Genomic DNA, 21,998 nt, shown 5'->3' on the forward strand with positions numbered 1-21,998 from the left:
CGTTTAAGGATTTCTATAGAGAATTCTTCTGTTATGAATATGTAGTTGATTGGGCCCCGCTTGTTTGGCACAAGAAGCACTCCTTGAGACATTCGGTTTATTCCTAGTTGGCCCTCTCTAATGGCCTTAAGACTTCAGATAATTTGCGCATCAGGAACGTTATTACAGAGGATTTTTTATGCCCCTTGTGTCATCAAACCCCTGAAACCACTGCACACCTTTTGTTTGAATGTGACTACTCTTTTACTGTCCTTACCAGGCTTATTCCTAAGATGAATTGTTTTCTATTCAGACCTAACATGGGCCAAGCTCTCCAGTTTATTGATGGGTTGGATGTGAATAGGGACTTGAAGTCCGCCGTTCTGTTGCTTTTCAATATTGCTGTTTATGTTATTTGGACTGAGAGAAATGATAGAATTCATAAAAGGACTTTTTCTTGTGCTGTCTCTTTAGTTAAAAAAATTACTAGAATTGCTTATTTAAAGCTGGACAGTTGGAAAGGGGGAAAGACTATCAGAGAGAAACTTTTTATTTCTTACAACTAGGCTCATGCTGGCTTCTTTGGCATTACGGTTTGGCTTGTATTTCTGGCCTGGGGGATTGCTGGGTGGGGATGTTCTTGGCTTATGTTATTTTCAATATATGGTTTTTTCTGGATGGCTTTGCTTTTTAAGGATCTTGGGGAAGTTTCCAAACACTCATGGGATGGTTTTTTGGTTTGCAAGTATAAGACATTATTTGCCTATGCTGGGTAAAGCGGACATTGTCATCCGTTTTTCTTCTTTTCTGTGGCAATTCCTTGCTGGTAGGAATGATTTTTGGCAGGTTTCTAAATTCTGTACGACAATTGTTGGTGGCATTTCTGTTTGCTGCCCAATTTCATCAATTCGCTGCTGCTTTGTTGCCGATAAGGGGTGCCTTCTTCACAAGCAGGTTTTTTGGGCCGAGGACGATGATGATACCTGCCTCTCCTTTAGGACGGTCTACGGGCAACCAAAGGAGACTGATCATAAAATAATTTATAATTTACTCTGAGTCCCGGCCAGACAGTTTTTGTGTCTGTTTTTGGGTTTCTTTTCCAGTTTTTTAAAGAAAAAAGGTGTAATTTTTTGCTTTTACAATTTTGCTGCTTGCTCTGTTTTATCTGGCAAGCAATTTTGTAATACTTACAGCTTTCGGAAACCTTTGAATTTTAGCTGAAAGTGTGCGCTATCTGCATCTGTGGATCAATTCGCAGCCGCTCGTGCCACCTAACTCTACCATTTCATCATCACCAACTCCCCTTCGTACTCAATACGTCAATTCCATCGCTGCTCTCCCATAAATTTATGTTTCTCCGTATGCTATTATGGCGTGTTGACCGAGAACAGCAGGGCGATGGCGGTGAGGGAAAGCGCTTGGGAGATCCAGGTGGAGGACGTCATCGCCGCTGGACTGCCTCCGGCGGAGGCGAGGGATTTTCATTTAGCGCTCCGGTCGGCGGCCAATGCCGGCCGACAGGTAGGGATGGAGGCGGAGGTGTGGCGAGCAGTGGTGACGCAAAGATTACTGAGGCCGGATCATCCTCACGCTCTCCACCAGCTCGTGTACTACTCCGTGTACGCGAAGTGGGACTTGGCTGAGAGAGGGCCTCCGCCTTACTGGTTCCCCTCTTCGTAAGCTCTTATTTCGCCTAATTATTCGTGATTATGCATGGGATCTATTCAATAGCTCTATAAAAATTTCTGTAGTTAACGTTTAAGTCATAGATTTCTATAGGGGCGGAAACAGCCTTTGAAGAATGCCTATCATTCAAAAAATTGCATATAATAGCAGTATAGCATTCAAATTGTAGTTGTTATAGTCAATGGAGGAACAATCCTTTCATTTCAGGGTGGACAAATTTTGTATATAAATAAACTAATATTTTAAAAAATAAAATGAGAACATAATTCAAAGCAAAATCATTATGATTGATAAATTGAAAATTATAACAAATTTAATAATATGTTTTACATTTTTTTTGATAATGTTGCATTACAGCTTCATTGAGAATTAAATCGAATATATTTTTTTCAATATAAGGCATAAGATAATGATTGAGCAAATCATCATCCATTCTACTATGTAATTGATGTTTGACAATCCTCATTGCAGATAATTGATGTTTTTTTCAATATAAGGCACCAGACAATGCTCTTCTTTCGATTAATTGATGTTTTTCGTCGATCTTTTACCCGACGCAGTACTTCTACCCGACGTCAGACTTTTGCCTGCAATCGGACTACTACATGCGTCGGACTTCTTCCCGTCGATGGACCTTCGTCGGTCTTCTACCCGACGCAGTACTTCTACCTGCCATCGGACTACTACCCGAACTTCTTCCCGTCGATGGACCTTCATCGGTTTTCTACCCGACGCAGTACTTCCAACTGACATCGGACTTCTACCAGCCATCAGACTACTACCTGTCGAACTTCTTCCCGTCGATGGACTTTTGTCGGTCTTCTACCCGATGTCATACTTCTACCCGATGTCGAACTCTTGCCTATCGACGAACTTTCATAGGGCTTCTACCCTACGTTGAATTTCTACCCATCGCCGTACTTCTCCCCGACGTCAGAATTCTACCGGACTTTGAATTTATGCACATCGTCAGACTTCTACACGAAGCCAAATTTTCACCCTTCGTTGGACTTCTGTCTGTTGTCAAATTCCTACTCGACGCCGTATTTCTTCCCGTCAATAGTCTTTTCAACATCCCTCCTTTCAACGGTCTCTCCGACCTCCATCGCCAACCAACTAATATCGAAACTCCGCAGGATCTCTCGAAAAAATGAGGGAGAAGGGGGGATCTTCGGTCCTTCTTGCACAGAGAGGGGCCTTAGGCCTGCATGAGGGATACCACCAGTACTGGGCCAAGGGAAGGCCTCAATTGAAAGAAAGGAAGGAGAAGGGGGATCTCCGGACCTTCTTGCATTAGGAGGGGCCTTGGGCCTGCACGAAGGATACCTCCCGTACAGGGCCAAGGAAAGACTTCAATTAAAAGAAAGTAGGGAGAAGGGGGATCTCCGGACCTTCTTGCACAGAGAGGGGCCTTGGGCATGTACGAGTGATACCACCCGTACAGGGCTAAGGGAAGGCCTCAATTGAAAGAATGAAGGGAGGAGAGAAAGTGCAAGAGTTTAATACCCTTAACGGGGTATTTATAGGAAGAAAGGGGAGTTGGAGAGGTTAAATTTTTTTTTTTCAAAACCGCTGGCAATTTGGGCTAATCGCCAGCAGTTTTCAAACAGCGGCAGGCAACTAGCCGGCTGGCAGGCCAGCGGGCCATGCGGGTTAGATTAGGCCTGGGCGCGAGCACAAGGGTCACCGTGCTGGTCGGGCGCTGGCTGTGGGCCGGGCGGGCTGGCGCGCGGGCCAGGCGAGGGACCTCTACGCCCATAGTCGAACTATGTTCGAATTTTAAATCACTCGACAAATTTCCCACAGGCTAAGATGCATATTTTCGGACTTCTGGAGCCTCGACGTCCGAAAATAGGAGGGCATTTGATACGTCATAAAAACATTATCTTGATCGGGCACGAATCTCGATGCAAAATCAAGTTGGAAACTTCCAAAATTAAAATTGAGACCATTCGAACTCCGATTTCAGCAAACTCATAGTCAAACTGAACGTCTCCGAAATACGAACCCAACGACATCAAATTCGACTCAATCCGAGCCCAAATGAGTCCAAATCAAGGACCCGAAGCATTGTTGGAAGGTTCAAACCACAATTTAGATTACCAAATAGTTTCCAAACATTACGTGCTTATAGTCGAATCGAGCGACTCGACGAGACGAATCCAACGATCCTTAGATTGCCGAATTCCAACATCATTAAGACCGTCAAATGTTTGATGAACGGTCCACAATCAAGGGATTTAATATCGGCCGTCCATCCAACCACTCCTCATTTGCCCTTGATCTCTCACCTATTTATGGGTCATGCCACTCCAGAAATTTATAAATAGACCTCTCATTTCTCTTGAGAGGGGATCCAAGCTAGAAGAGAAGAGAAGGAAGAAGCTCCTTCTCGACCATCGCCCGAACTTTCGCCGGACCACCATTGGAGGCCCTCACCTTCGCCGGACCATCGCTTGACGTCGTTGCTCCGCCGGATCACTACTTGAGGCCCTAAGCTCCGTTAGACCACCACTGGAGGCCCTCACCTCTGCCGGACCACCGCCTGACGTCGTTGCTCCGCTGGACCACCACTCAAGGCCCTGAGCTCCGCCAGACCACCACTTGAGGCCCTGTGCTTCACCAGGCCACCACCTAAGGCCCGGACTTCCGTCGGACCACCGCCTGACATCGTTGCTCCGCCGGACCACCATTTGAGGCTCAGACTTTTGTCGGACCACCGCCTGACTTCGTTGCTCGGCCATACCACCACTTGAGGTCCTGTACTCCACCTGGCTACCACTTAAGGCCCTGTGCTTTACTAGGCCACCACTTGAGGCCCTTACCTTCGCCGGACCACTGCCTGACCTCGTTGCTCTGTCAGACCACCACTTGAGACCTTCGCCTCCGCTGGACCACTGCCTGATGTCGTTGTTTCTTCGTACCATCACTTGAGTCCCTCACCTCCGCCGGACCACCACCTGACGTTGTTGCTCTGTCGGACCACCACTTAAGGCCCGCACCTCCGCCGGACCACTGCCTAACATCGTTGCTCTGCCGGACCACCACTGGAGGCTCTCACCTTTGCCGGACCATCGCTTGATGTCGTTGCTCCGTCGGACCACCACTTGAGGCCCTGAGCTCCGTCGGACCACTGTCTGACGTTATTGCTTCGCCGGATCACCACCTGAGGCCCGGACCTCCGCCAGGCCACCACTTGAGGCCCGAACTTCCACCGGACCATCATATGATGCCCGAATTTTTGCCGGACCATCACCTGAGGCCCAGACTTCTACCGGACCATCACCTGAGGCCCGAACTTCTATTAGGCCACCACCTGATGCCCAGAGTTCTACCATAGTACCGCATTCCGGTCTCCTGCCGACTACAGTCCTTTCGACCTCCATCGCCTATTATGGCCATTCTGATCTCCATCACCAGACGACGGTCTTTCAGACCTTGGTCTCCTATCAACTACGGTTCTTCCGACCTCCATCACCAGGCAACAGTCTTTCAGACCCCGGTCTCCTGCCAACTACGGTCTTTCAGACCCATGTCTCCTGCCGACTATGGTCCTTCCGACCTCTATCACCAGGCAACAGTCTTTCAGACCCCGGTCTCCTGCCAACTACGGTCTTTCAGACCTATGTCTCCTGCCGACTATGGTCCTTCCGACCTCTATCAACAGACAACGGTCTTTCAGACTCCTGATTTCCTGCCTACTAAGGTCTTTTGGACCCCTGTCTCGTGCCGACTATGACCCTTCCAACCAAACAAACATGTCTATGTTGATTATTGTTACTCCCAACATGTAATGCGCTCTATATGATGTACATTTGTACCATCAAATCAAGGCCTTTTCCTTAAGAAGGGCCTCATTTGTAATCGACTGCAAATACTAGTGGATTCTTTCAAACTGGGCCAGGCCCCGTGGTTTTTCCTCCCTTTTTCAGGGGTTTCCACGTAAAAACTCTAGGGTCTCTTATGAATGCTACACTCTCTTTTTTAGCTGTGCGCGTGCTGGATCTTCGTACAACGCTAACACGTTAAACTATATATTTCTCTACCGCTGTGAATACTCTAGGACGCAACAGCACCCATAAAATCTCGACCCTAAATCTGAATAAACCCTTATCGAACATAAAAATTCCTAATAAAATAAATTTAATATATCTCAAAAACAACTACTCCGGAGTTCTCATACACATGAGGAGGCTCAATGAGGTGTGGCTTTCCTAAGCATTCACACTCATCAACAATGAATGGAGGATGATGGTTTGTAAAATCGATCCCTAATAGTTGAGATATAACCGATGATGATGATGATAAACTAATTGAAGCATATATATGACTACTTATTTTGTTCATATTTCAGATTTTCCGCATTTTTTGCTTTAGTTCACATATTGCTGGCTTTCTTAAAATGGAAATTATTCAAATATTATTTAACTTTCTTCTCGATTGAGGTGTTTACTATTGACAGGGCACAGTGTAAGCTGACAAACCTTGGACGGCTTATGGAAGCCAATGGTCCAAAACTCTTGGGTTCATCATATGTGGATCCCATTACAAGTTTTAATGTATTCCAAAATTATTCTGTTTGTCATCCGGAGGTGATTTCCTGTTCTATTAATTTGAATGGCCTCTAACATTACTTATATGTTTGGATTAATTTGAATATGGAGGTTAATTTTCATATCTTTTCTTTCTTATGGCGTGATTATATTTTGAAAAAAATGTTTTTTTTTTTAATGTTCTTTTTCAGGTGTACTGGTCAATTGTGGTGAAGGAGCTTTCTGTTATATTTCGCAATGAAGCTAAATCTATTCTTGACACTTCTGATAAGTTCAAGGAGGGGGGAGCTTGGTTCCCTGGTGCTGTTCTGAGTATCGCTGAATGTTGTCTATTGCCATCAAATTCTCCAAACAAAACAGATGGGAATTCGGCTATACTTTGGATGAATGAAGGTTCTGATGATTCTCCTGTTAGCAGTTTATCTCAAAAGGAGCTCCGCCGCCAAGTGATGTACACAATTCTCATTTCTGATCTTATACTCTAAATTTATTGTATTGCAGTCTCCACGTAAAATATGCTGTGAATAGCTGTTTTGGTTGGAAATTGTGTAAATTACAATTTGCCATTGTCATGTTTGCTAGGATGGTCGCAAATGCACTTGACACTCTATTTACAAAGGGAGATGCAATTGCAATTGACATGCCAATGACTTCCACTGCGGTTATAATATATCTAGCCATCATCCTGGCAGGATACGTTGTTGTGTCCATTGCTGACAGTTTTGCATTCAAGGAGATTGCAACTCGCATGCGGATATCGAAAGCCAAAGGAATATTTACTCAGGTGACCGTTATCCTTTGATCTTTAAATTGTTACCGTTATCTTTACTTGAAGTTTATCCAGTAAAAGAGCAATTTGTCTGAAGAAGCAAATATCACATGCTATTCTCTTGTTGAATTGGACCAACACATGCTGTTGCTTCCTGGAAAACAGCCTTGGGCATGGTCGAGGTTCAATTCTCAAAGGATGTGCCTTTATTTCAAGCTTTATTCCTGCACATAAACCAAGAAACAATATTTTCACCCTATCTTAGGGGTCTTGCAACCCTCGGATAGCGTGTGAACATTGTACTTTCTAGATGTATGTAAGTGAGCTTGCACTAAAGATGGCCTTATTCAAGGACCTTGGCTGGCCAAGGCTTCTATTTGTCATGTAATCTTGGACAGGTTTGTTATGTTCTCATAAACGTTAGAAATAGACGCTTGTAATTCTTGCAGCTGTTTCTTAGCTTCTGCTACTATGTAATATGTTCTTACATGACTTGCTACATTAGGTAAATGCTCTCTTTGAAGATAGTTCGTATATGAATAGTACAAATTAGAATTTTTATGTTTCTCAGCATGAAATATTTAAGAATTTTTATGTTTCTCAGCATTAAATATGATTCTAAAAATGAAATATGTAAGAACTGAAATTTTAAAGCTAACTAAATATTGAAACATATTTCTTTCATTTCATAGACTTCTTTTGGAAAATCATGAGTTATTTTCTGTTTTTAATAGATAAGAGGAGGATACTTTATTCCACTATTATGATATGATTGTGATATTATTTAGAAAGATAATGATCATATTGGGAAGTTAATTGTTATGGCTTAATTGATCTCCGAGGTAACACTTTGACATGGTTTATTTGTGTGACTAGAATAATAAAATAACTACTGATTGCAATTTTTTTCAATTTTTTTTGTAAACTATTACAAAATGCTAATTTATGATTATTTTTTTTTTGCAGGATTTCATAATTAGAGGTGCGAGGAAATTTCCCCTTTACAGGTAACAGTACTAATTATGTAAGTTTTCAATACCTATACTATAAAGCATTGATCTTTATGATAAACCTTTGATGTTGTATCAGGGTTTACTTTATTGAGGCAAATGCATCATTTTATCTTCTTTCATGATTTACTATTCTTTATATTGATCAAATTTGATGAAGCAAGCAACTTTGTTTTTCTCCCCATCAAATATACATAGGAAAATATGAGATTATGCTGTACCCCAGCCCGTTCGGCATCAGCTTAATGGGCTGAGAATGTTAGGCATATAGAATGGAATTTATTGGTTAAAGAAGGGAGAATATTATAATACACAAATGGTGGTTTATATGCATTAGTAGTCTTTACTCAAAATTTTCATCCTTATAGCGTATAACCTAACATTGGTGTCAAGGCTCTATACTTTTAAAGTAACCTATGAAGCAACAATCATAAAATTCTAGAAATAATCAATATAAATGTGAGAATATTTATCATCAGGCATAATAGGATAATATATTAATAAATAAAATAATCACATTAATAGTAATATACCAAACAATTTACCTTATCATTCCATATTTTAAAGAAGTCTTTCCATAACAAGGGAGGTTACAAACCTTAACGAGTACGAATAACCTACTTATAGCTAATCGAGGGTGGGCAATCATGTGTGTTGATTGTCATCACTATGGTTTCTTCGGACTCCAAGATATGGGGCTCCATCAATGCTACTAAAATTCAATATATTTCACAATTAGGATAAGGGAACCTCCAAACATCAAATATTGAAAACAAAAAGTAATGTTTAAGTATACTCTTCAATTAGGAATTTGCCAAAATTTCTAAAACTAAAAAAATCCATCGCATGGGAAAGATCTCACAATTAAAAATTTTTAAATCCATTATTTAATGATTTTAGTAAAATGTTCTTAAAAATGATAAATTTACATGAAAGTATCAAGATTAGGGAAAAAGTTCTTTTGTCCTATCATTATTAATTTAAGAAATCTAGGATGAATTATATTACTTTGTAATTTCCTTCCAATTTGGGATACTTCGGGATTAATCCAGTTATTTGTCTATTCTGTTTTAAACAATCAACTTTAAGAATGCAATTAATCCTAAAAATATTAATCAACACAATTACAATATAAACTAACAAACTTGCTGCATGCTAAACCTAGGTCAAACATCTTAAAGCTTTTATAGCCATGTTTAGTGGGTCCATTATACTTGCATCTCATGACCATGCTTACCCCACTAACTTTATTTGGTATAGTTATATTGATGTAAGGCTTCTGAATTGTATGAAATAAAACCATCATAATCTCAGATATAAATAAGAGTTGCTCCATAACCTTTTGCGTACAAATTCATTGAGAATGTGCACATGTAAAATGGGAATTTTCAAATAAGCTAAGCAGGAGATACGGATTTTCAAGCACGTCTCTAAAATAAACCAAAATTTGCATGTGCACATTTGTTTACGTAGTAATTTTTTCCTGAACATTGAATATAGTTGTTGCTGAACTTGTGTTGTTCTTGGTTCAAATTAAGTGATAAATTTGACTATCATGGCCTCTGCTTTTCTTACTCAGTTGCTCTTTCACCTATTCAGTGAATTGTTCTCTCTTTGATAATTTTAGAATGGGGAAACTTAAATATTCTTCTCTTTTTATATGTAAATAATTTTTGATGATTTAAGTTGCTTACTCTTTCTTATTAATATTGTCCCAATCTTTTAAGGGAAATTTACATACATATCACTTTATAATATTCTATTTACATATCTAACGCCCAAAACTTTAATATTACATGCATACCACCCTATATTATTTTAATATCAAATATATCACTTATATTTCTTTCCTACCCCTTATATATTTCATTTCTACCACTCATATTTGATATGAGAATGAACTATGGGTGGTATGTATGTAATATTAAAGTTTCAAGTGTTAAATATGTAAATAGAGTAGTATAAAATGGTATTTATGTAAATCTCCTATCTTTTAATTGTGAAACTTGTTTTCTTGATTACTCTGTATTTATAGTCGTGTTGTAGAGGCGACCGATTGTAAGGCAATCGTTGTTCCTGCTTCCGGTAATGATGTGGGACTTACACTAAGGAACCATGATTTATCCTGGAGAGATTTTCTGTCACGTGTTGCGGGTCTTCCCAGGTACAAATTAAATACTCTTTGAAAATACTGTTTATATTCTGAAAAATTTCTACCGTTTTCTGTAACTGTATGTTATAATGTGAACAAGTGATATTGTTCTGTAGCAGTAGGCTTCCCTATGCATTTTCTCAAAGCAAGAGTATTTAACAATTTTGATTGGAAAATATAATTTTTAGAAACGTTGTACTTGGTTTTAAATTTCCATTCTAAAGGATTTCATTTTTGACTACTTTTTCCTGTACTCACATATAGCAATCACCTGGAATAAATTCTTTCACTTGGCGCACATTTATGTTTCGTTTGAGACAGCTTTCTTATTGCTTTTTAAAGCAGATTTTTAGTTAAATTTTTTTAATTTTTGTACTAAAAAGCTGCTTTAAGAAGCAGTAAGAAAGCCGTCCCAAACGAATGGTTAGTTTAAATAGTCACCAGATAATATGACAAAAGCTTCTTTGCAATCCATTTTACTTGTAGGCCATGCGACTATTCCCCTGTTTACCAATCTGCAGATGCTGCGATTAACATACTGTTTTCTTCTGGAACTACTGGTAATCCTGATTTTCACGTGATTTATCACTTCTAGCATTTTTTTTTACTTAAGAAAATGAATTCATTATACATTAACATGCCTCACATCAGGAGAACCCAAAGCTATTCCTTGGACACATATCTCCGCAATTAGGAGTGCAGCAGATGGGTGGGCACACCTGGATATCCAAGCTGGAGATATAGTATGCTGGCCTACTAACTTGGGATGGGTGATGGGTCCAATTTTACTCTACTCATGCTTTTTGAATGGTGCTACACTTGCTCTTTATCATGGGTCACCCCTTGGACGTGGCTTTGGAAAATTTGTTCAGGTAAATGATGACAATGCATATGTAATGATGACACTAAAGTTACTTTAATGATATTGATGTTTTGTAATTCATGATGCATCGACACTTCTCCTCAAAAAGGCATACAGTGTCCGACATGTATCCAACACGACACTTGTCTGACACTCCTCCGACACGTGTCGGACACGCCAAAAACGTGTCCGATTAAAAAAATATTAAATACAAATTGGACACGCGTGTCCGATACGCGTACCTTAAATATTTCATGAATTTTTTTAAAATATAATTTCTTGTATTTTGCGGGATTTAAACTAAATTTCTTATTTTCTATCCGCAATACAAAATCAGCGTCTGCACTTAATACCCAATCATCGAATATTCTCATTTTCATTTCTTTTTGATAGTGAAGGTATTTTCATCTCCTCTCTCGGTGATTGATGAACGTCATGGACGCCTAACTCTCGACATTCTAATACTAATCATTTTAAGCACAAATTCTAGTTAAATGACTTATTATTTCTAAATTATTTTTAAAATTGTACTTATTTAATTTTTATATACTATTTTTAAAATATAAAAACTATAATACCGTGTCCGTGTCCCATATTTTCAATAATTGACATGTCCCGTGTCCGTGTCGTATCGTATCCATGTCGCCGTGTTCATGTTTGTGCATCATAGTTTGTAATAAAGGGTATTTTTTGGTTCAGGATGCTTCTGTGACAATCTTAGGTACGGTACCAAGTCTAGTGAAAACATGGAAGAGTAGCAAGTGCATGGAAGGACTTGACTGGACAAAGATCAGGTAGGTTGGGATTGCTCAGATCTTTGTCCTTTGAACTGTGGAAGCTGAAAGCTGTTTTTTCCATTTTCCTTGAAGGCTATTTGCTTCAACTGGAGAAGCTTCTGATATTGATGATGACATATGGCTTTCTTCTAGAGCCTTTTATAAGCCTGTTATTGAATGTTGTGGTGGGACAGAGCTTTCATCATCTTACATCCAGGGAAGCTTGCTGCAACCCCAAGCCTTTGGAGCATTTAGCACACCCTCAATGACAACTGGTTTTGTCATTTTTGATGAGCAAGGAATTCCTTATGTAACGATCAGTATTTTAGATTATATTGTGTTATGTCATGCATCGCTAAAAGTTTTTTTGGTACTAATTATTCCATGATTCTACACGACAGCGTGATGATGAACCTTGTGCTGGAGAAGTGGGTTTATTTCCTAGATTTATGGGAGCTAGTGACATGCTGCTTAATGCTGATCACAAGAAGGTTTATTTTGATGGTATGCCATCTTACAGAGGAATGGTAAGAATTTCTTATAATTGTTTGTTTGAAATGTATTTCCTAGCAATTTATATTACTTTTTTATGAAACATTTTCCTATTTTAGGAAATAATTAAGCTAGTTAGTTATTTCCTTTATTAGATACTTGTTTAGTGTGTATATATATATAGAAGTAGATGTAGTACCATTTTTTTTATTAAGAATAATAAATTAAGAAATTCTTGGTATCAGAGCTAGTGCTCTAAATCCTAATCTCTTCAGGCCGCCTCTCTCTAGCAAACTCTTTCTGAATGTCTCTTCTCTGTTTCTGAGGCCGATTATCTTTGACCGATTCTCCTAACCAGCATTCGTCCTGACTTTCTTTTTTCATATTTCCAGTAACCTTATTCTTTCTTCTCCCTCATCTTCTTCTTCGCAATACGACTGACCTCATCACAAACATCCGACATCACAACACCAATCAGGAAGTAATTCAAAAATTCCAAACATTGGTGGTAGTGATTCTTCTCCTATTCTTATCACGTGACACAAATTAAATGGACAATAATTATTTGTAGTGGTCACAATCTATGTTGTTGTTCATTTGTAATAACTAATAAGGGAAAGAATGAGAATCTCACGGGAGTAGCAACCATGCTAGAAACTACAAATCTTAGCTTCAAAAAGTGGAAGATTGAAACTAGTGTGGTCATGTCATGGCTTATCAATTTCATGAACAAGGACATGGGTGAAACTTTCTTATTGTTTGCGATTGCAAAATAAATATCGGATGCATCTATTCTAACTCTTAAAATACTTCAGAGTTATTTAGGTTGAATAAGTATTTCATGACTTACGCCAAGAAGAGCAATTTGTTAATCAATATTTCAACACACTCACGTGGTATTGACAATAACTTAACTTAGGCTTCGTTTGAGACAGTTTTCTTGCTACTTTCTAAAACAAAATTTTAATACAAATTTTTGTTTTTTTTTTAATTAGAAAATTTTGTACTAAAAAGCCGTTTTCGAAAGTAATAAAGAAGCTGTCACAAACGAAGCCTTATTCAAAACTCACTCATGGACATGTCCAAAAGATGCAATAATATACAAGCAGATTGTGAAAAAAAAAGGCTGTTCAAGATAGGGAGTTGGATGATGTTCGAGGTCGAATCATGGGCACTAAACCACTGCCCAATCTTAGGGAGGCTTTCTTAGAGGTAAGACATGAAGAAAGTAGAAACAAAGTGGTGATGGGATCTAAGGAACAACCCACATCAACGTTGGATGCATCTGCCTTTGTTGTCCGATTGTTTAACAGTAATGGTGGAGATCGTCAAAAATGGGAAAGAACCTGGTGTGATTATTGTAAGAAATTAGGTTATTACATGGAGACTTGTTGGAAGCTCCATGGCAAACCAGCTGATTGGAAATCAAAGCCACAATTTAATAAAGACAACAAAGCACATGTGGCCTCCAACTCTGAAAGTGATTTTATCTTCGAGCCTAACTCATCTAACAAAGAGCATATTGATTTGTTATCGAACTTGTTTAGTCAAGTTGGCAGTGGTAGTATTATTGGGACATATTTGGTTGCTCAAACAGATTCTTGTATTGTCTATAATATTCCAAAATTTAAATTTGGAAGAATTATCAATTTTTTTAATATCTTAATTGATTTTCCAGTAACTAAATATATATCATTTTAAATAAATCTAGCAAAAAAATTATAAATCATATACATCAAAATATTTATATATTCATTCATTTAAAATGCAATGTACAATAGCTAGGAGATTTCAATAATATCAATTTATTTTTTTAGAACTTTTGACCACAAAAGAATAGAACAAAATATAAAAATAAAAGAAAACTTGAAAACACTGATCAACCTAACTCCTGAGGGTCCCAACCCTTTTTCAGTACTGAAATCAATAAAACCACATAACAAGCTTATAAAGCTCAACAGGTGGCCATAACTTACCACTACCTGCAATGCAAGACAATATTCAATAAGCTTGCTCTAGTCCTAATCAACATGAATCATCAATTAATATGTGTAATAAGAAATTTCTAAGATAAAGAGTAAAATCAATATGATCAGTGAAGTTAAATGAGATCTATCAAAATATAAGAAAATTGATAAGGACTATCAATCAATAAGCCATGTCAGTATGTTATGTTATATTGCATCAATATAAATGCATGTTTTATCAATGCAACATCAGCTCTATCTATTAATTAGTTTGATGCATTATCATGTAAATACAATTATAAGCACAATTATGAAGAGCAAAGTATGACATCTTGTTTTAATGTGGTATTTTTATCATTCCATCTATTATCTATCATATCTATCCATTTGTCAATTTTATTTTATCTTTAATTTAATTCTATTAATTATTTATTTTTATATGTGACTTTCAATAATCATTTAAGAGTTGTCACCATTTACCTGTTAGTATAATTCGGTCAATCGGTTACAGACTCCAAGTAAGATTATACTACCAACCTTTTAGTTAAAGGAAATCACATCGGCCCATCCTCATGTGTTGGATATTATGCTTTAAGAGTCAGCACATATTAATTATAATATTAACAACAAACCTTCCTTGCTTACATGTAAATGCTACATTTTTCTGTGCAATGTAAGTTAATGTCTATAATGGGTAGGTTAGGCAACCATAAACTTGTGGGTGAAATCAATGACACGTTGAATATTTTTGATTGGAGGTAGCTCGTCAAGTAGTTCATTCGAAATTAGATTTAATAACTTAGAAAGGATATTATAGACTACAATAGGTATATGAGTCTCTAAAGGGATGGGGTGACTTTCTTATAATGTAATAAGTGCAGACAAAATTTTTTTCTTAATTTTTTTAAATCTAAGTTTTAAGTATGAATTCTAATAGGAGGTAAGTCATTAGGGAAGGCTTACTGAGCTAAAAGTGAATAAGTGGGGTTGAAGTTTTATTTTTTATTTTATGTGCAGTTACATGTTTAAGATCAAAAGAGATTTTAAGCGGGGGAAGTGCAACTTCTTTCTTTTGTGATTTGATGTGAAGTTTGATGATATTATTATTAACTTTAAAGACATAAGTGTTCTCACAATCATAATAAATCACATTTCTATCATAAAGCCAGGTTCTACCTAATAGGATATGAAGTGGTGTTCTAGCTATGTCTACTGGTAGAACACCACTTCATATCTAATTCTCGTAAATACTCATTTTAATTGAAACCAAGCATCTAAAAGTCACGGGTAGGGAGGTGTGATTAATCCAATTGACATGAAAGAGCTCCGGGGGAGGTTCAAGTTTTAGGATTGTCCAAATAAGGGCACTAGTGGAGATAACATTCATTGCATTCTCATCATCAATAATAACTTTGCAATCTTTTATCTTAAGTGATTATCATTGAAAAGTTTTATGTTGACACCTATCTTTTGAATTTAATTTAGCTACTAAAAGGCATCTCATAACAGTCATGAGCGTATCATCGAACCTTCATTTTCTAAAAGAGGATGATCAACAAAATTTTTTTTCATAATTTTTATAATAAAAACATGGATTACCTAATCACATAAAAAACATAACTTATTTGATGTAGTGGATCGGCGGAAGTCGATACCTGCAAGAAGGATTTGAAAATTCCCAATCCAGGGAAGAAGAAGAAGAAAGCTTTTCAAGCTTCAAAAGGTGTATATATCATTCAATACCTTTCTCCTCTTACACATTCCATATATAATGCCAAAGCAATGAAAACCTAGAGAATCCTAGAAGGTTCTAGAAAACTTATAACAAACTACATAAGCTATTCTAAGGGACACTTTAGACTTAAAATGCTCCGCATCATTCTCCCCTAGCGTAAAAAGGGCTCGACTCCGTCGAGACGCATTATTGAAAACGAGATTGTTGCAGAAGACAGATTCCCGGATCGAAGATTTTGTTCTCATCAATTGCATATTCCTCATAGTCTGTTTGAGCTGATGTTCTTCCACGTAGTATTTCAAAATTCTTAAAGCATGATCCCACAAAACATGCATCTCTTTTTACTGAGGACTTTTGTAGTTGAGATCCAAGTGCTAAGGCATCCCACAGTTGCTTTAATCCACTCAATTTGTATGCGCCAATGACAAAATCATGAATATCCTGGTTAGCGCGAGCACTCCCAACCAGAATAATTGGGCCATCATCTTCACGGCAAAATCCCTCAATTAGCTCATTGCAAGTTAGACCATCAGGATTTTGCTCATTAGCCTCCATTGAACTTACCAGCAAACAAGTATCATCCATAATTATCATGGGGATTGGTCCTCTTAGAAGATTACAACTTAAGTCTAATACAACCAGAGCCTGCATAAGACCAATAACAGAAGGAATGGATCCCGTAAACTTGTTGTTTTGCAATGACAAAGTAGCAACTTGCAAAAATCCTATGTTGAAGGGAATTTCTCCAGAGAATTGATTGTACGAAAGATCCAAAACTTGAAAACTTGTACAGTTTTCTATGCTTTCAGGTATAGTCCCCTTCAAACTGTTGTTCTTCACATCAAAATACCAAAGCCCGGTCAACTGACACATATCAGGAGATAGGCTTCCCTCCAGATTGTTTCCTTGCAATCCCAGGTATTGCAATACTTCATTCCAGTAAATAAGCCTGGGCATCTCCCCGCTCAATCTGTTCTGAGCCAAGTCCAAAAATTTTAAATTTGGAATCTGTGAGAGCGTTGAAGGAATAGAACCAGTCAACTGATTGCTTTTCAAAATCAAGTTTTCCAACTTCTTTAATTTTGATATTGAATAAGGTATATCCCCATTGATATTGTTAAATGCCCGAGCAGAACCACAGCTCGGCGCCGATTTCGACTCCATCGGTGGTCCAAAAGCTACAACCTGTGCAAAAGCTTCGGTTCCAAGATGCTCATTTGATGGGTCCCGTAGCCACTGCATAACAAACTCTTTGTCCTTGCCTCTACCGAGGAGATCATTTCTAGGCAAGGATACAACTTCGCATGCTTTGAACAGCTCGTGCTGCTGCTCTTGCCTTGTGCTTTCTAAGAGATGAAGAATGTGAGCTGTGAATCGATTTCCCTTGACAAAATCAGCACTGAAATCGTCAATAACCAACTGCCCGAAGACAGTGGCGACATTACGTCGAGCATTACGTGAGCATGATGTTGGATCAACCATTTCAGCACCATTTAACCCTGGGATTTCCACACCTGCAGTAAAATCATTCCTAATAAAAGGAATATAGATGGCATTCAGTTCACTATTCCCATTTCTATGATCTGAATTTTTCGCCATTGCTGTGGCTTCTTCACGATCAAATGGCTGTCTCCTTGTGTTGAATGGCGTCACCCCTGCAGGAGCTGATGTAGGAACTGATATAGGTGTATTGCTCTCTTTCATCGCCATCACAAAAGAGACATAGGATTTCTTGTGCTCTTGTTCCTTTGAAAAACCCGGAACAGTTAGTACAGCATGAAAGTCATCTGGAACTTCTTTACTCACCTCCTCTACCGGGTCTTCATCTTCAACAGTTGAAGCTTCCACAGGTTCTGACGTATCATACGCTACCTCATCAATCACGACATCTTCTTCTGGTCTTGCGGCAGTTTGCTCAACATCAAATTCTTCCTGTGAAGGGATGGAGTCTATCTCCGTGATCTGAGCGTGAAATGAAAGGGCGGCAAGATAGGACTCAGGGCGTGAGAGATCGGACTCAACACCTCTGTCGCTCAGCTTCACGTCGGGTTCACCATCTCTGTCGGAATCGCTATCTGGAGCGAGCTCGCCAGACAGGCGCTGCCAAGGAGCGGAGTCTCCCAAGACCGGCGCTGGGGGTGCGGGGAGCTGGTCGGCGGGGGTCGGGTCGGCTGCTGTCGGCGGCGATGGAGCGGCGGCTGTGGGATGGGGCTCCGTCGGAGCGGGCGGTGATGGAGGATCTGGTCCGACCATTAACGGCAGGAGAGTCTCGCCGACAGGTCGAAGGCTGCAGGAGGTCGCCACGAAGGACTCTGGGAGTTTTGAAATGGATCGTTCGCCGAGCTGGGCCTTTCTCGGGCTATTATGCAGAAGCTCCACAGCCTGAGATAGGTTCCTCGCAGGGCTCTCAGATCGAGATCGCGGTGACTGTGTTGAGCCGATACTCACCTGGGGAGCTCGAGCGGAGGGTAATCATCAGCGATCGTGGGAGTATGGCGGGACGGATGGCGTCTGCGCGAGGGGATGGAAGAAGAAGAATGTCTCGGTATGGTTGCCGACGACATCCTCATCCTCCTTATTGACCGAAGGGTTTCGCGAATCCGATCAAGGTTTCTATCTACCTGATCGAGCGACTTCTTCGATTGAGCTTGATAGAAGGCGATCCGGCTTCGAGCATCGTCGACAGCCCACCTTCCTTGGCGTCGATCATCGTCGACCGCCAATTTTGTTTTGCGGCTTCGATCGTCGTCGACAGCCGACCTTCTGCAATACATCGATCTTCTCAAGCTCCAGGCTCTGATACCAACTGATGTAGTGGATCGGCGGAAGTCGATACCTGCAAGAAGGATTTGAAAATTCCCAATCCAGGGAAGAAGAAGAAGAAAGCTTTTCAAGCTTCAAAAGGTGTATATATCATTCAATACCTTTCTCCTCTTACACATTCCATATATAATGCCAAAGCAATGAAAACCTAGAGAATCCTAGAAGGTTCTAGAAAACTTATAACAAACTACATAAGCTATTCTAAGGGACACTTTAGACTTAAAATGCTCCGCATCATTATTATAGTCAAAATTCATTCTTGACATATCAATATCAGATATATGAAGGTTTAAATATTATAAATGTAATGCTTTGCTGGTAGATCCTCCGAAGACATGGAGACAAAATTCAGAGAACAGTAGGCGGATATTATATTGTACTCGGCAGGGTCGATGATACCATGAACCTTGGAGGTATCAAGGTAAAGATAGCAACTGACAACGCAGTTGTTTCTTTTCATTCAGCTTTTATTATTTGTAATATCTTTGTATTCATCAATCATATTATGTATCTTGTCTTGAAGACAAGTGCAGTTGAGATTGAAAGGGTATGCAATAGGGCTGAAGAAAGTGTGTTGGAGACAGCTGCGGTTAGCTTTCGGTCCAGAGACGGTGGACCTGAGCAGTTGGTTCTGTTTGCAGTGCTAAAACCTGGAACGACAAAAGAAGAATCCAGTTTGAGGGCCAAATTTCAGAGAGCAATTCAGAAGGAACTAAACCCTTTGTTCAAGGTATCAAATATTTTCGTGAAATACTTAAGAGCCTGGTTGGGTTCTTCTTCTTCTTCTTTTTTTTTGGAAAAATATATTTGTTTGTTGTTTGAAGTGGATGAATGCATCGGGCTTGTTATGCAATAGAAAAGTCCCCCTCAAACTTAAGGGAAAATTTTATAAGATGGTGGTAAGACCTGCAATGCTTTATGGTGCTGAATGTTGGCCCTTAAAAGAGAAGCATAATACTAAGTTAAGTGTTGCAAAGATGAGGATGCTTAGGTGGATGAGTGGATTTACCCTTAGAGATAGGATACGAAATGAGCATATACGTGAAATGGTTGGAGTAGCTCCAGTGGAAGATAAGATTAGAGAGAGTCGCCTTAGATGAATTGGTCACATTAAACAGAGGCCTTCTGATGACCCTGTTAGGAAAGTTGAAGTATTAGATTTGAGTTACGTTAAGAAAGATAGAGGTAGACTTTAAAAGGCTTGGTTAGAAAATATTAGAAAATGAATTTTCTATATTAGATTTAAATGAGAATTTGACTTTTAATAAGTCACAATGGTGAAAAAGGATTTATGTAGCTGCCCCACGTAGTGGGACGAAGGCTTGATGTTGTTGTTGTTGTTGTTGATGTATTTTTAACTATTTTTATTTTATTTTTTCTTAACGTAAATGAAATTATTTAAAAAAACACTCAAAAAATAATTTTGAGGTGTTTTTAAAAATAATTATTACTAGGGGCTGCTGCTGCCCACACCACCTCCACCATCATCATTTTGCCCGTCATTGTTATTGGCATATTGGCAAATACCCTCTACTGTTTTAATCAACTTATTTAGTGTTCAATAAACATAAAAATATATTTTTATTATATAAAATAAATTTAAAAATAAAAACAAAATAAAAAATATACGCAGAAAATGTTCTCAAACGACCTCTTATGTTTCATTTGGGATGACTTTTTTATTGCTTCTTAAAGCAGCTTTCTAGCATAAAAATTAAAATTTTTGTACTAGAAAGCTGCTTTAAGATGCGGTTATAAAACCATCCGAAACGAAGCCTTCTCAGCTTCCTCCTTGAAACTTTAAAATTGCATCCGAAATGCCAAATGCCATTGGCCATCATCCATTTCTAGCTCTGTAAATACAGGTAGAAGGCTAGAATAGCTCATGAGATACTTCCAATCTAACTGTTTGTAGTATGGTAACAAACTGGGGATCTGTAATATTTTTCCTGACTTTCCAGTTCTTTCATCCTCTTATCTGCTGAACAGGTAAACCTGGTTAAAGTCGTTCCGGAGTTTCCACGGACTGCTTCTAACAAGCTGCTACGACGAGTTCTAAGGGATGAACTGAGCAAGGCTTCAACCCTCAGCAAACTGTAAGAAACTTCGAAATATCTTGTTTGGTCGAATGCCAATGTAACTATTAGCATTGTGAGCCGTCTTCAATAGGAGAGATTATTCTGTGGGGACATCGAACGTAACTTTACATCCGGATACCAATTAGAATGAGTCACGTCAGCAATACCGAGCCGCGGTACTGAACAGTACTGAGCCGTGGGCTTAGATATTCGGAAGGGATTCGGCTTCTGCATAGAATAATTTTTCCTTCAATAGTGTGGTAATGTTTGGTGTACTTCTAGAAGCTGTTTAGTTGTCCAAAAACATATTACATATGCCTTGGGCAAGTTTGCAGTGTAAGGTTTCGTTTGAGACTGCTTTTTTATTGCTTCTTAAAAATGAAGTTTTAATATAAATATTAAAATTTTAGTACTAAAACTCTGTTTTGAGAAGCAATAAAAGAGTTGTCTTAAATGAAGCCTAAATCTTTTTCAAATTCAGTTCATATTGGAAATGAAGGAGGAATTAAGTATGAAGGGGAGTGTTTTGTATTTGTTTTTTTAATCATAGCGCACGAAATGTATGTGGATTTTGTTTACAGATATTTCTAAATTATTGTAATATAGAGATGTTTCCATGGATCAAAACAGTATGCAACTACAACAAACAAGCCTTTAACTCATTACGGAGGTTGATTATCTGGAATTTTTTTTTTTGTTCTATTAAGAGTCAAATTCTTATTTAATTTTATAAAAAAATAATTCATTTTAATGCGTTCTAATCGATTTTTTTAGGTCTATTTCAACCTTTTTAATCCATCTATTGTCCTAGCAAGGTTATTAAAAGGATGATATTTTATGTGACCAAGCAATCACGATGACTCTCTCTAATTTTATTTGCCACTGGAGCTACTATTTATTTTGTATTCTATTTTTAAGCGTAAATCACTCATTCATCTGAGCATTTTCATCGCTGGAATATGTAATTTAATTTTACTCTTAATCTTTAATGGCTAATATTTTACATTATAAAATGTTGTAGGTTTTACCATCTAAACTTTGTATGCATTGGTGCAATTTTAAAATACATGAAATGTGCTTAAGAAGCACATACAAAAATTCTAAATTTCTAATATA

The 21,998-nt window shown here is 38.5% G+C and overlaps 1 protein-coding gene across 3 annotated transcripts; it reads left to right on the top strand.

Moving 5' to 3' along the window:
- The first annotated feature begins 1,175 nt into the window (after positions 1 to 1,175).
- LOC110102168 (probable acyl-activating enzyme 18, peroxisomal) lies at positions 1,176 to 21,509 on the top strand. Of its 3 annotated transcripts, XM_020830367.2 has the most exons (14): positions 1,180 to 1,655; positions 6,128 to 6,257; positions 6,410 to 6,669; positions 6,801 to 7,002; positions 7,954 to 7,994; positions 10,033 to 10,161; positions 10,636 to 10,709; positions 10,801 to 11,021; positions 11,711 to 11,805; positions 11,881 to 12,097; positions 12,189 to 12,314; positions 19,127 to 19,225; positions 19,328 to 19,534; positions 20,794 to 21,509. In XM_020830367.2, exons 1-14 carry the CDS (start codon positions 1,378 to 1,380, stop codon positions 20,902 to 20,904), a joined length of 2,190 nt encoding a protein of 729 aa, XP_020686026.1. In that variant the 5' UTR covers positions 1,180 to 1,377; the 3' UTR covers positions 20,905 to 21,509. The 3 variants fall into 3 exon arrangements, with proteins under 3 accessions (XP_020686024.1, XP_020686027.1, XP_020686026.1); XM_020830365.2 differs by having other exon boundaries at positions 1,176 to 1,655; positions 19,127 to 19,534; XM_020830368.2 differs by lacking the exons at positions 19,127 to 19,225; positions 19,328 to 19,534 and having other exon boundaries at positions 1,177 to 1,655.
- The last annotated feature ends 489 nt before the right edge of the window (positions 21,510 to 21,998 follow it).

The sequence above is a fragment of the Dendrobium catenatum genome, unplaced genomic scaffold, assembly GCF_001605985.2.
Source record: "Dendrobium catenatum unplaced genomic scaffold, ASM160598v2 fragScaff_scaffold_114, whole genome shotgun sequence".
Classification (NCBI taxonomy): domain Eukaryota; kingdom Viridiplantae; phylum Streptophyta; class Magnoliopsida; order Asparagales; family Orchidaceae; genus Dendrobium; species Dendrobium catenatum.

What these genes read in the sequence shown, in the direction of transcription:
- LOC110102168 (XM_020830365.2), top strand. Translation starts at nt 1,378, where the DNA reads ATGGCGGTGAGGGAAAGCGCTTGGGAGATCCAGGTGGAGGACGTCATC. An exon ending in CGTGTTGCGGGTCTTCCCAG is followed by an intron (nt 10,162 to 10,635) that starts GTACAAATTAAA and finishes TTTTACTTGTAG; the next exon opens with GCCATGCGACTATTCCCCTG. An exon ending in ATGAGCAAGGAATTCCTTAT is followed by an intron (nt 12,098 to 12,188) that starts GTAACGATCAGT and finishes TCTACACGACAG; the next exon opens with CGTGATGATGAACCTTGTGC.